This window comes from Sciurus vulgaris (genome assembly GCF_902686455.1).
Source record: "Sciurus vulgaris genome assembly, chromosome: 5".
Taxonomy (NCBI): Eukaryota; Metazoa; Chordata; class Mammalia; order Rodentia; family Sciuridae; genus Sciurus; species Sciurus vulgaris.
In genome coordinates this window covers 65,427,710-65,440,543 of record NC_136465.1, presented here as the reverse complement: position 1 = coordinate 65,440,543, position 12,834 = coordinate 65,427,710, and the positions used below count along the sequence as shown (strand labels likewise).

General features: G+C 33.9%; 1 protein-coding gene across 7 annotated transcripts in view; it reads left to right on the top strand.

Moving 5' to 3' along the window:
* Window positions 1-12,834, top strand: part of BCL2L13 (BCL2 like 13) — a 100,289-nt gene that overhangs the window by 67,214 nt on the left and 20,241 nt on the right. For 3 of the 7 annotated variants that reach the window (XM_079140238.1, XM_079140237.1, XM_079140236.1), the window contains 2 exons: window positions 369-525; window positions 5,530-5,599. In XM_079140238.1, coding sequence (XP_078996364.1) covers window positions 369-525; window positions 5,530-5,599 — 227 coding nt within the window. Of the gene's footprint in view, window positions 1-368; window positions 615-5,529; window positions 5,605-12,834 lie in introns of those variants that run through there. The other 4 variants (XR_013763850.1, XM_079140239.1, XM_079140241.1 and 1 more) reach the window with 4 other exon arrangements.

The following is a 12,834-nucleotide window of genomic DNA, read 5'->3' as shown; positions in this document are numbered from 1 at the left end:
AGCTAAATTGGTCAGTAGGCATAAACTAAATTGGTTAGATTTAGAACCCAGGGCCTCTCACATTCTAGGCTATTAGTAAGCTACATCCATAGCCCTGTTAGTGTATTTTAACATATCAATTTAATTGCTTTCTTCTCTTAAAACGTAAGATTTTCCATTAAAATTCTGCCTTAAAAAAAAAAAAAAACCTCTAAATTTAGAACCTATTAACTTTTGTGTTCCAGATAAGATTAATATCTGTAATGATTATTTGACTTTTATAAGTGGTTGTAACTGTTAACTGTTAATTATCTTAATCCCATGAGCTTTTATAGTATAGCTTTTGATATTGTTTATTAAATCGAGTTTTTCTCTTGCCCTGTCTTCAGCCTTCACCAGCACAGGCTTTGACCGTCACACTTCTCCAGTGTTTAGCCCTGCTAACCCAGAAAGCTCAATAGAAGACTGCTTGGCCCATCTTGGAGAAAGAGTATTGCAGGAACTGAAAGAACCTCTGCATAAAGCATTGCAAATGCTCCTCAGCCAGTGAGTTACCATTGCTGAGTGGGAATGTGCTTCTCTAAGTAGTCTCGGATCTCTCATGCGGCGCTGGATTGGTTAAGGCTTTGTTTTAGGTGAACAGTGTCATTTCTTTTCTCACTTTTCTTTTTTCTTTTGCTTTCCCAAAGCATCTCTGTGTTTTGAATGACAACTTTGCCTCTAGGTAGTGATTTAACTGTTCCAACAAAGATTTGATGGTTTGTGTTATTTGTTGAGATTTCAAAAGATGCATTTAACTGTGTTGTAAACACAAGCTATTGCACTTGTCCTGACTACTTTTTACTATGGTTCTTTCTAGTTGGTCAAAAGATATAATTGCTGGGTTTTATGCATTCTGATGTGATATTAACATTATATTTTAGATATCTGTATTTTAAGATTTTATCTATTTTCCAGATATTGCTAAACTTTAGGGTTGTACATCTGTCCATGGAACTACTTTCACATTCTTATAGTGGACTTCCCTCCTAACTATGGATCTGTCCATATTAAAGCTAGAAACTAATAAAAATGAAAGTATATTAAAATAAAACAAATTAATTTGTTGTAAATCTTTAAAGTCAGTTTCCCCAAGTTCTTTGCTGAGAATAATTAAGGAACTGATGTGAGTTAGAGAAATATTTATCTTAATGAAGATTGACAACTTGATTAAACATTAAGAAGATTGTTCCTTATTAAAAGGGCCAAAATTCAGATACTGAATTACTACTGTAGTAAGGTAATTTCTTACTTTTGTGTAGGTACAGTTTATAGTTTACCATTTATTATGAGGAAGCAGTTTGGGTTTTAGGAGAATTTAGTTAAATTAAACATAAAAATCCTAACTATACTTAGTGAAATGAAATAATATTTGAATTTTTGAACCTTAAAAAATTTGTTTAGGGGCTGGGGTTGTGGTTGAGTGGTAAAACTCAGTGCTAGAACCCTAGCATGTATGAGGCACTGGGTTCGATTCCTAGCACAACATATAAATAAATGAATAAAATAAAGGTCCATCAACATTTAAAAAAAATTTTTTTTAATGTTTTGTTTAAGCCAGGCACAGTGGAACACGCCTATAAACCCAGTGACTTGGTAGGCTGAGGCAGGAGGATTGCAAGTTCAAAGCCAGCCTCAGCAACTTAGTGAGGCCCTAAGCATCTCAGCAAGACCCTGTCTCTAATAAAATATTTTTAAAAAGGTTGGGGATATGGCTCAGTGATGTGGCCCCTGGGTTCAATTCCTGGTACAAAAAAAAAAAAAAAAAAAAAGAAAGAAAGAAAAATATATTTGTTTAAAGATAAATGTGAGGGGACTGGGGTTGTAGCTCAGTGGTAGAGCACTTGCCTAGCATGTGTGAGGCACTGGGTTCCATCCTCAGCACTGCAAATAAATAAATAAATAAATAAATAAAATAAAGATCTACTAACAAAAAAAGAAAAAGAAAAATGAATAAATGTGAAAAGAAATATATGGATGTCGGGAAATAAAACTTAAACAGGAAATGTGGATCAAAATACTGGTTTCAAGGGCTGGAGACACAGCTCTCAGTTGGTAGAGTGCTTGCCTCAAGGCCCTGGGTTCAATACCCAACACTACAAAAAAAAAAAAAAAAAAAAAATAGTGCTTTCAAGAAGTGTTCAATGGAGCCTTAAGCACTGAGGTGCTGCTGTAGGAGCCCCTGAAAAGGTGAGGGGTAGATTGAGTTAGTGGGGCTCATTAGGACCTCTCTACTATCCTTAAGCCAGGACACCTGTACTTCCATATGTTTTTTATATTGAAGTTACCTGTAAGATTTGAAGAAAGAAATTTACAAATTTGCAAAAAGAAATCCAAAACTAAACCAAAACAAAAAACCTTGTAAATGCTATTGGGAGTAAAATAACTAAGTGATAGGCGGAAGCAAAAGATTGTTTTTAATTTTGGAGGAAACTATTTATGACTTTGCAACCTTTTCATTGTTTATGTCAGTTTCTTCATTTGTTAACTTTAACTTTGCTTTGATATTATCATCTCTTCCAAGAAGAGTATCATACAGGTTTTTTTTTTTTTTCCCCTGAATGTTATTTCTGAAGTCTTTTTTGTAATCTATAGAAAAAAATTGACATCATCTCACTATAAATTACATTTGAAAGAAAATTGGCTTGAATGAATGTTTCCCAAACCTTGAATACCAATGCAGTTATTTTTGAAATTGGTTCCATAGCAAAGTCAGGTCTCCCTATGAATAAAATTTTTTCAGAAGTCTACTTTTCAAAGTTTTAAATTTCATTACTAATACCTTGAAAATAACTAACTGGTGATAAACTAGAAGTATTATACAGGTTGAAGGCACTATCTTAAGGTGGAAAATACCACCTGCTCCTCCAAACAGTTTTGTTAAAGTAGGAAATTACAGTAATGCTGAACTCTTTTCAAAATTAGCCCCCCTTTCTTCTTTTGCTCTGTTCTGAGACTTCATTAGATTACTCATCTTTTAAACTTCTATGTATTAGATTTTCTTGAATGTTTTAAATTGCTGCATCTTTTATGTGCATATATTTGTGTACATTTAATGTTTTAAATCGTGTTTCATTCTGAAGGATGCTAAAGTACTTTAGCCTGATATACATACTACCTTAAGGACTACTGTGACCCATAGCAGCATCAAACAGTACAGGAAAAGAAGTGAAGGGACTGATGTACGCAAGTAAAACTTCAGGGTGAATATAGGTAGGTTGATAATATAGTATCTCCTGAAGTTCAAGCTTTATAAGAATGTAGTATAAAGTCCAAGGCTTCTTTAAAAAATACTAAGGCTACTTTAATGAGAATGTGATATATCTTATCATAAGATCATCCCTTGTATTCAGTATCACTGCAGTATTGATTTGATATTGAGTTGTATAAAATAATTATGTCTTCAGAACTGTTTTCTGAAATATCTAAACTAGTGCTGTTCAGTTAAATGTAATGCAAATCACATATATGTAATTAAAATTTTTCTGGCAGCCACATAAAAAGCATATTAATTTTTAAAATTTAATAACATTTTCAACCTTGTATATTCAGATTTAATTTCAACACATACTCAGTATAAAAAATTGTTAGTGGGATAGCCTACATTCTTTGTACTTATTCTTTAAAATCCAGAGCATATATTATACTTTCAGTACAACATAGTCACATTCCAAATGCTCATTAGCCACATGTGGCATTAAGACATTGTTGAGGCATGTATCAAAATCCCCACTTGAAATGGGAGCAGTGTGACATTTGGAGACAAATCTAATTGGGTTTGAATTCCTACTTTGCTTTTCAGAGCCCTGGTTTCCTAACATGTAAAATGGTAATATGTGATATAAAATAAAAATACATAAAAATATTCTACCTAAAATAATAGGCTACCAATAAATGGTAACTATTATAAATCTTTTTTTTTTTTTTTTTTGGTACTAGGAATTGAACTCAAGGGCACTCAACCACTGAGCTATATCCCCAGCCCTATTTTGTATTTTATTTAGAGACAGGGTCTCACTGAGTTGCTTAGCACTTCGCTTTTTTGCTGAGGCTGGCTTTGAATTCACGATTCTCCTGCCTCAGCCTCCTGAGCCACTGGGATTACAGGTGTGAGCCACATTGCCCAACTATTATCAATCTTAAATATTCATAGGCCAAAGAAATCAGACCCTAGTGGTCAGAGCAGAAAATGCCTTTGGAATGGAATTTTAAAGTCCTACAGAGAGCTAAAAGTGTAGCTTAAAGGTATAATGGTAGAGAGCTCATCTAGCACGTGTAAGACTCTGATTCAATTCCTATTATCACACATAAAACAAACAAACAAAAAAAACTCCAAAATCCTACAAAAGCAAGACTTTTCCACTTTTTTTTTTACGTGCCTGTTAATGCTTTGCCCAAAATGGGATGAGGGGTGGGGTCTTGAATTTATTATCCAAGCTATTGATACCTTCATATCTTATTTGGTATAATGTTTTTGTTTAATTTGCACATGAAATCAGTACTTAGAATAAGTACTAAAAGCTGTTCAATAAATTAATGAGACTTTGCTGTCATCACTCAGTGATTTCGGGTTTTTCGTTTATTTGTTTGTTTTGGTACTGGGAATTGAACTCAGGGGCATTTAACCACTGAGACACATCTCATGCCCTTTTTTGTATTTTATTTAGAGACAGTGTCTCACTGAGTTGCTTAGGGCCTGGCTAACCTGCTAAGACTGGCCTTGAACTTGGAATCCTCTTGCCTCAACCCCCTGAGTTGCTAGGATTACAGGCGTGTGCCACCACATCTGGCAATGATTTAGGTTTTTTAAATTTTTAGTTGTAGATGGACACAACACCTTCGAGCCCAATGCCTCACATGTGCTAGGCAAGCACTCTCCCACTAAGATACAACCCGCGCCCTGATTTAGGTTTTTAATATGACTAGAACTTGCATGTAATTAATCAGGCTAATTTCTCTGCCCTCCAGGATTTTATTTTTTTGTTATTGTTATTTTCTGATCTAGGATTTTATATCATAACACTACAAGTTAAAAATAGGGCATCATTTTTAGACATTATTTATTCTAACTCCTTATATCCTCAGTTTGAAAGTCTTCCAGTGACATGTTTCTTTAGTTTTTAAATATTATAGATGTTTTGCCTTTAATTTTGTTAAAATTATACTTTTAATTTTACTGGGATAATTTTTGTTTGTTGTTATTTGATATCAGTAACCCAAGTATTTATCTGCAGCATAGAAGTTCTTCCAGATAATTTCTAAGTAATTACAAGAAATTTATTAGATGATATATTTATCTTACTATTTTATTAACTACTTTCCCAAACATGCATCTCAGGCTATAGAATGCTTCAAAAAAATTCAGCCCAAATACTAAAAACCATATCTTGTATATGTTGAATAATCTTAGTTACTTTAGAGAAAGGTTCAACAAAAACAGTGTTTTTTATTCATCTGAAAATTTAGAGTTTTCCTTTTTTGTGACACAGACTTTTAAAAAAATCTCTACAGGCCAGTGACATATCAGGCATATCGAGAATGTACACTGGAGATCGCAGTTCATGCCAGCGGCTGGAATAAGGTATTAACCAAATTACTTTTACTCTTATGAGATTTTAGAGTGTTAATGGTAAGGTATAGGAGGAATTGTTAGCGTCAGAAAAGTGTTAGAGCTCTTTAATGTGTAAATCCAACTGTAAGTGATATTCTTTATTTAACTGTTGTTTTGATTAATGCTTGACCCAGAAATATGTGCCTCATAGTATGTTCCCTTTCCTTTCTGCACACCCTGAATTTCCCATCATTTCTTCATTTCCTTGTATTAGAAGTGACTTTTATCTCCACATGTTTATTTATTAATGTGAGTACATATTGGAGAAGACTGACTTCATTTGACAGATATCCTCTTTTGATTTTCTTAACTGACTAATACCATTTGTGTCTTATATTTTGCAAAGTATCTCATGTCACATCTCATCTGATCATCACAACCATCCTTTGAAGAAGGCAGAATGAATTTTATTAGATTTTGTTTTGTTTATTTACTTAGATCAGGTGACTAATCAGAAAAAAAAAAAAAAGACTTAAATAACGTGCCTAGGTCTTATTGACTAGTAAATATTGGAACCGACACTAGAGCCAAGATCTTCTCATTCTAACCTCATGTTGGTTTTTTTTGTGTGTGTTTGTGTTTGTTTGTTTGTTTGTTTTTGCTGTACCATACTGCTTGTCCATTATCTTAGACCGTATTATCTACTTATCACCTTGGAAAGAAAGAGTATAAGGGGATGTAATATGGAGAAGTATGGCCTCAGGTGATTTAGCACTAGGGAGGAAAAAATGTGGCACAATTATTTTTACAAATAGCTTCTTCTCTTTAGAGTTCTTTATATAGTCATTCCTATATTATTTAGTATGAATAGAGGATTGTTTACAGGACCTCTCTCAGAACCAAAATTTGTTGATGCTGAAGTCCTTTATATAAAATGGTTTAGTGTTTGCATATAACCCTATATGCGCTTCTCCCATATACTTTAAATCATCTCTAGATTACTTACAATAACTAATACAGTGTAAATGCTATATAAATAGCTGTTATACTGTATAGTTTAGAGAATAATGACGAGGAAAAACATATGTCCATGTTCAGTTCAGATGCAGTTTTCCAAATATTTTCAATCTGAGATTGGATATAGAACCTGAAGATATGGAGGGCTGACTATAAATAGGTCAGACTGTGTGACCATGTGTGCCTAATGGGGGCTCATTTTGAGAATTGCATTCTTAAGTGACCTCCTCATTATGTGAACATGTAGATTGTATACAAATTAAGACTGGTACAATGTCACTAGGGTAATATAATCTTACTGGACCACTGACCTTAATGTGGTTCATTTTTGACTGAAACATGATGTATCACATGACTATTGTTACTGTTATGGAATTTTAGAGTGTTTCTTAGTTCATTTTTTTGAATAAAGAAAAACACTCATTTGAATTAGATTTTATAAATAACAATGAGCTTTGTTATCATATATTTCTTAGTACACCAAACATCAAATACTTAGGTAATAATTTTACTAGTTTTCTTCTCCCGTGTTTTATTTTCTTTCTATTGCTTCTATCTAGTAACTCTAGTAACTGTTAGAATTAATTCTTGTGTGCCGTATCCTCTACCTGCCACCTATCCTAGAAATATGGTAAAATGTCTAAGTCAGCCTGGTCTTCACTATCTTTTTTCATCCTTTCTTTTTTTTTTTTCCCTCCATTTCCTGTTTCATTTTAGTCCGTCATCTGGATCAGGGGGCCAACTGTTGACCTTCAAGGCTGTAGCTGAAATGCCTCAAGTAAATGAGGCATGCCAATTAGAATATTACATGCTCTGCTGAATCCAGTATTACTCTCCTAAGGTCTCAAGGGCTGAAAAGAACCTGGTTTATGATATTAGGCTGCTGAAATCTGCCCTCCCCCTTTCTAGTTAAAATCAGTGTGGTTCATATAAAGCAATAAGCTCATAGTTTACATTCAGCAAAACAAAAAATATTTTTGTCTTCAATACCTTGTCTCACTGCTGATAGAAGCAAAACTGTATGACATGCTGCCACTTGACCCCAAAAGAGTGTTTTACTCTGATTTTTTTATTTTTTATTTTTATTTTTTTAGCCTCACACATACGAGGTAAGCATTCTACCACGGAGCTGCATCCTCAGCCCACACTGCCCTTTCTTGATGGCTCAATGGATCATTAGCAAAAGGCCTATTGAGTGCTTTTTAAAGGGGAAAACAAACAAAGGCTGGGCACGTGGAACTTGCAGAGCCCTTTGGGAGACTGAGACAAAAGGATTGTAAGTTTAAAAGCAGCCTCAGTAAATTAGTGAGGCCCTAAACAACTTAACAAGTCCCTATCAAAATAAAAAGGGTGTGGCTCATTGGTTAAGCGCCCCCAAGTTCAGTCCCTGGTACCAAAAAAAGGGGGAAACAAAAATCTCATATAATATTGCTGGTATGAATATGGCTATCTGGCAAGTAAATAAAGGACCAATCAGAAAAAAAAAAAATGTCCACAAAGTATACCCGGATAGGGACAAACAGTGTCAGTTCATTTATAAAGGAATTTTTAAAGCATCTTCATAGAATACTCTTTAAATTTATCAAAAAGAGTGAATGGAAAAAGCTGGTCATAAACTTGTATTAGCTATATCATCTTTTGTTATCCAAAAAAAGTACATGTTTTGGACTAGGGGCTAGCTTTGTGATAGAATTTGTACTTATTAGTATGTATGTGGGAGGCCCAAAAATGTACATGTATAAATATAGACTATATATACCTCAAAAAAAATTCATAATTGCCAAAATACTAATTAATCCACTGTAGTTATCTCAGAATTGTAGATAATTTCTTTATTTTTTTGTGTATGTGTGGATATTGTTTTTTCCTGTCTGCTTATAGAAAAGGAGAAAATGACCGTCAAAGAGAAAAAAACAGCTGTCAGTAGAGCTGCATGATGTTGATAGTGTAATAAAAGAGCTTTAGAGAAAACAACAACAAAGATAATGAATTATTTTCCTTAGTAGATTTTTAGTGGCACATTAAATCCCTAATATTTTCTCTTATTAAAATTTCAAGCAGGGCTGGGGATATAGCTCAGTAGAGTGCATGCCTAACATGCACAAGGCCCTGGGTTCAATCCCCAGCACCACCAAAAAATAAAAAATAAAAAAATTTCAAGCATACACAAAAGCAGAGAAAATAGGATAACAAATCCAATGTATCTATCAACTTCAGTAATTATCAATATATGATGGATCTGTTTCATCTGTTTTTCCACATATTCTTCCTTCTCTTCCCCTAGATTATTTTGAAATACACCTTAGACATCATATTTTATTCATTATTCATAAACACATTAGTATGTATTCCTAGAAGTAATATATTTCTCTTACCTTATTTTTGGTGTACTGGGGATAGAACCCAGGCCTTCATGCATGCTAGGCAAGTACTGTGCCACTGAACCACACCCTGAGTCCTATATCCTCTTAAAACCTACTGATAGTATCTTAGCACACTTATTCTTAAAGTAATTCTTTAATATTATCACATAATTTGCTAGGTATTCATTTATTTGTTTTTGTTACTCTGGGTTGAGCCCAGGGGAGCTCTACCACTGAGCTACATCTCCAGCCCTTTTTATTTTTAATTTTGAGATTGCCTCTCACTAAGTTGCCTAAACTGGCCTCTAACTTTTGATCCTCCCATTTCAGCCTCCTAAGTAGCTGGAATTACAGGTATGCGTCACATGCCCAACTGCTAAATGTATTTTTAATTTTATTTTTAAATGTTTAAGAAATTTTATTATAACTGTATGATTGTTTTCTTCCACATTTTTATTGGTGCACTATTATAGGTGTACATAACGATGGGATTTGTCGTTAAACATTTATACATGCACACAGTATAACAATATAATTTGGCCAATATCACTCCCCAACACTTTCCCCCTCCCTCCCCTCCCTGATCCCTTTCCTCTACTGATCTCCCTTTGATATTCATTAGATCCTACTCCTCCACACCTTTCTTTTCCTTTTTCCTGTCTTGATTACACATGAGAGAAAATATAACACTTGACCTTTTGAGTTTGTCTTATCTTACTTAATATAAATGGTCTCTAGTTTCATCCCTTTTCCTGCAAATGTCAGCTGTGTTTTTAAAAGCTGGTTTATTTGAATCAAGGTCTGAACAAAGTCTGTGCATTGCATTTCGTTGATATGTTTTCTTTCTTTTTTTTTTTCATTGAAATATAATTCATATAAAATTTGCCCTCTAAAGTATACAGGTCAGAGGTTTTATTACATTTATATTAGTTTATATCAATCTAGAAAGGTGAATAGTTTGACCTTCTCAAAATGGATGGGGATTCAGTTTTATTTTAACATTAAAAAAAAAAAGAATGTTTGGTGCCATAATGCACTCATGTGAGGCAAGAGAATTGCAAGTTGGAGGCCATCTGGGCAATTTAACAGGACCCTGTCTCAAAATAAAAATAAAAAAGGGCCAAGGCTGTAGCTCAGTGACAGAACACCCCTGGGTTCAATCCCCAGTATTGGAAAATCAATTAACTAATTAATTAAAAACCATATAAGAAGGAGGAATACAACACAAATCCAGTTGCAGATTATATTGAATACTTTTTTGGAGGGTTATTGAGGATGGAACCAAGGGGTACTTTTACCATTGGGCTGTATCCCCAGACCTTTTTAATTTTTTGAGACAGAGTCTCACTAAGTTGCTGAGGACCTCCTAAGTTGCTGAGGCTGGCCTCAAACTCATGATGCTTCTGCCTCAGCCTCTGGGATTACATGCCCAGCAATAAAGAATATTTGTGAATAGGAAAATGCCAAGTTGATGGAGATTAACTGTAGTAATAACTCATGAAGCTTTGTGTGTAGGCAAATGAACTAGGTTTAACTGTTTAAAAACTGGAAGTCGCGCTGGGTATGTAGTTCAGTAGTAGAGCACTTGACTAGCATGTGTGAGGCTCTGGGTTTGATCCCCAGCACTGCAAAATAAATAAATAAAATAAACTTAAAAAATTTAAAGCTAAAAGTCACTTGAAGAAAGTATGTCACATAAGTAAGCCTGGTCTATAAGAGTCATTTAATAATTGTATGAGGAATGAAGTGGGGGGGAATAAATCATCTGACACAACATACATCACCAAGAAAAGTATTATCAACCAAACTAGAAAATGCTAGTCCATAAAATGAAATTTCTATACTCTGATGACTATGTTTCAAGAAAGAGAATGAGAAGATCTAGAAAAGGACAACTTAAATAATAAAAGTAATGCAATTACCCTATGAAGAAAGGTTAAATCTCCCCTAAATGTATAGTGAATGAGAAGGAATACAGTCAAGGACTAAAATTGACAGAAGTGAAAGAGCATTGCAGATTTATTGTGGTTATTATATGTAAAATCAGGGTATCTTTTATATATATATATATGTATATATGAAAAAGGTAATTTGGAACAAATAAAACAAACTCTAAAATGCTTGCAACTCCTTAAGAGGCAGTAGAGCTTATCATTAATAGCTTCAAATTTTTATGTATTTATGGATTTTTGTGGGAAATTAAAATGTTTGAGATTCAGAACATCTCAGGTCTTTAAAGCTGATAGGATATGAGTAGCGAGGCTGACTCAACAAGTCTTCCCTTGCCTTGTGTGTGCCCAAGGCAAAATACTGGGGCTAGATGAACAGTAATTTTTTTTGTTTGTTTTTTGTTTCCGTTTTCAATAGTATGATATAAATTTTCTTATGGGAAAAGCCTAGCATATTTTTCTTTACAGCCTAAAGGTTGCAAAGTACATATATTTGTTGCATTCTCTTTCAGCTTAATATAAATTCTTTTGGGACTGCTTAGAAGCTAAAGAAAATTAGTATGAAGTATAAAGTTATTTGGGGATTTTTTGTTTGTCCTCTGTGGAAATATTTTGTCAGCCCCTCAGTTATTTCCTTGGTAATCCAGTAACAAGTAACTAGAATTGGTTTCATTTCCTTGTGCATTCCTTCTCCCATCATGGGTAGACCTTTTGATGTTTTAGACAAGAGACTGCATACAGATGGCTAGCTGAAATACTTAGCTTTTTTCTTTCTTTTTTTTTTTTTTTTTTTTTTTGTAATGTTGGGGATCAAATGGAGGGTCTCAGGCATGCTAGGCAAGTGCTGTACTATTAGTTTTTTTCATTATGTAATTTCTTCTCTCTTTTGTTTTTATAGGGGGGAAGAGGATTGAACCTAGGGCCTTATATATGCTAAGCAAGGACTCTACCACTGAGCTGCATTTTCAGCCCAAAATGCAGTTTGTTTTTTAAAGGAAGGCAACAACAGTCTAGTTTCTGTTGTAAATTTTGATGGCTTCCCTTTTTTGTTATTAAGTAGAGATTATAATGCCTTCTTTTATATTTGATTTTTGATGACTTTTACAAGATAGCTTATAATTCTAAAAAGATTTTTATTTTAAATAATAAAATACAAACTACAAAAAATACAGAAAGGTGTGCATCAAAAATAATTTTTTTCTCACCTTTGTTGCCAGTCACATAGTTTCTCTTAAGCAACCACTATTTTCAGTTTCTTGTATATTTTTTCCCCAGAGATACTGTGGGACTATACAAATGTGTGTGTATATAGACGTTTTGTTTCATGAATGGTCCCACTTTGTATACATTCTCCCTCTATCTTTTTTTCTCTTATAGTACATTTTGGTAGGGTTTGGACGGGGAAAAATTAATTAGTTTTGGTGATTGGGTAGTGAACAATTTCTTTTTAACAGCTATATACTCTATTGGATGACCAGAATTTATTAAACTAGTCTGCATTGAGTTGTTTCTAGACTTCTGCTATTATAAATGATACATCTTTCAATTATCTTATACATATGTTTTTTTCTCTCCCTCTCTCTGTCCCTGTCTGCCCTCTCTCAAATGTACACACATGCATTCAGTTATTTTCATATAATAATTCAACTACCCTTTTACATGAAATATTCAGAAATATATGCAGTATTCAGAAAAAAATTCTAGTAGGGGTCAGTGGTTTAGTATAATGAAAATGAAATACCATAATGATATACCTGAGTATAATTTTCCAGCAGTTGAATATAAAAAATGCATTATAAGAATTTCAGAATCTCTCCCCCTCTCTCTCTCTCCCCCCCTCCCCCTCCCTCCCTCCCTCTTTCCCTCTCTCCCTCTCTCCTTCCCTTCCTCCCTCCCTCCCTCCCTCCTCTCTCCTTCTTTCTCTCCCTCATCTTTA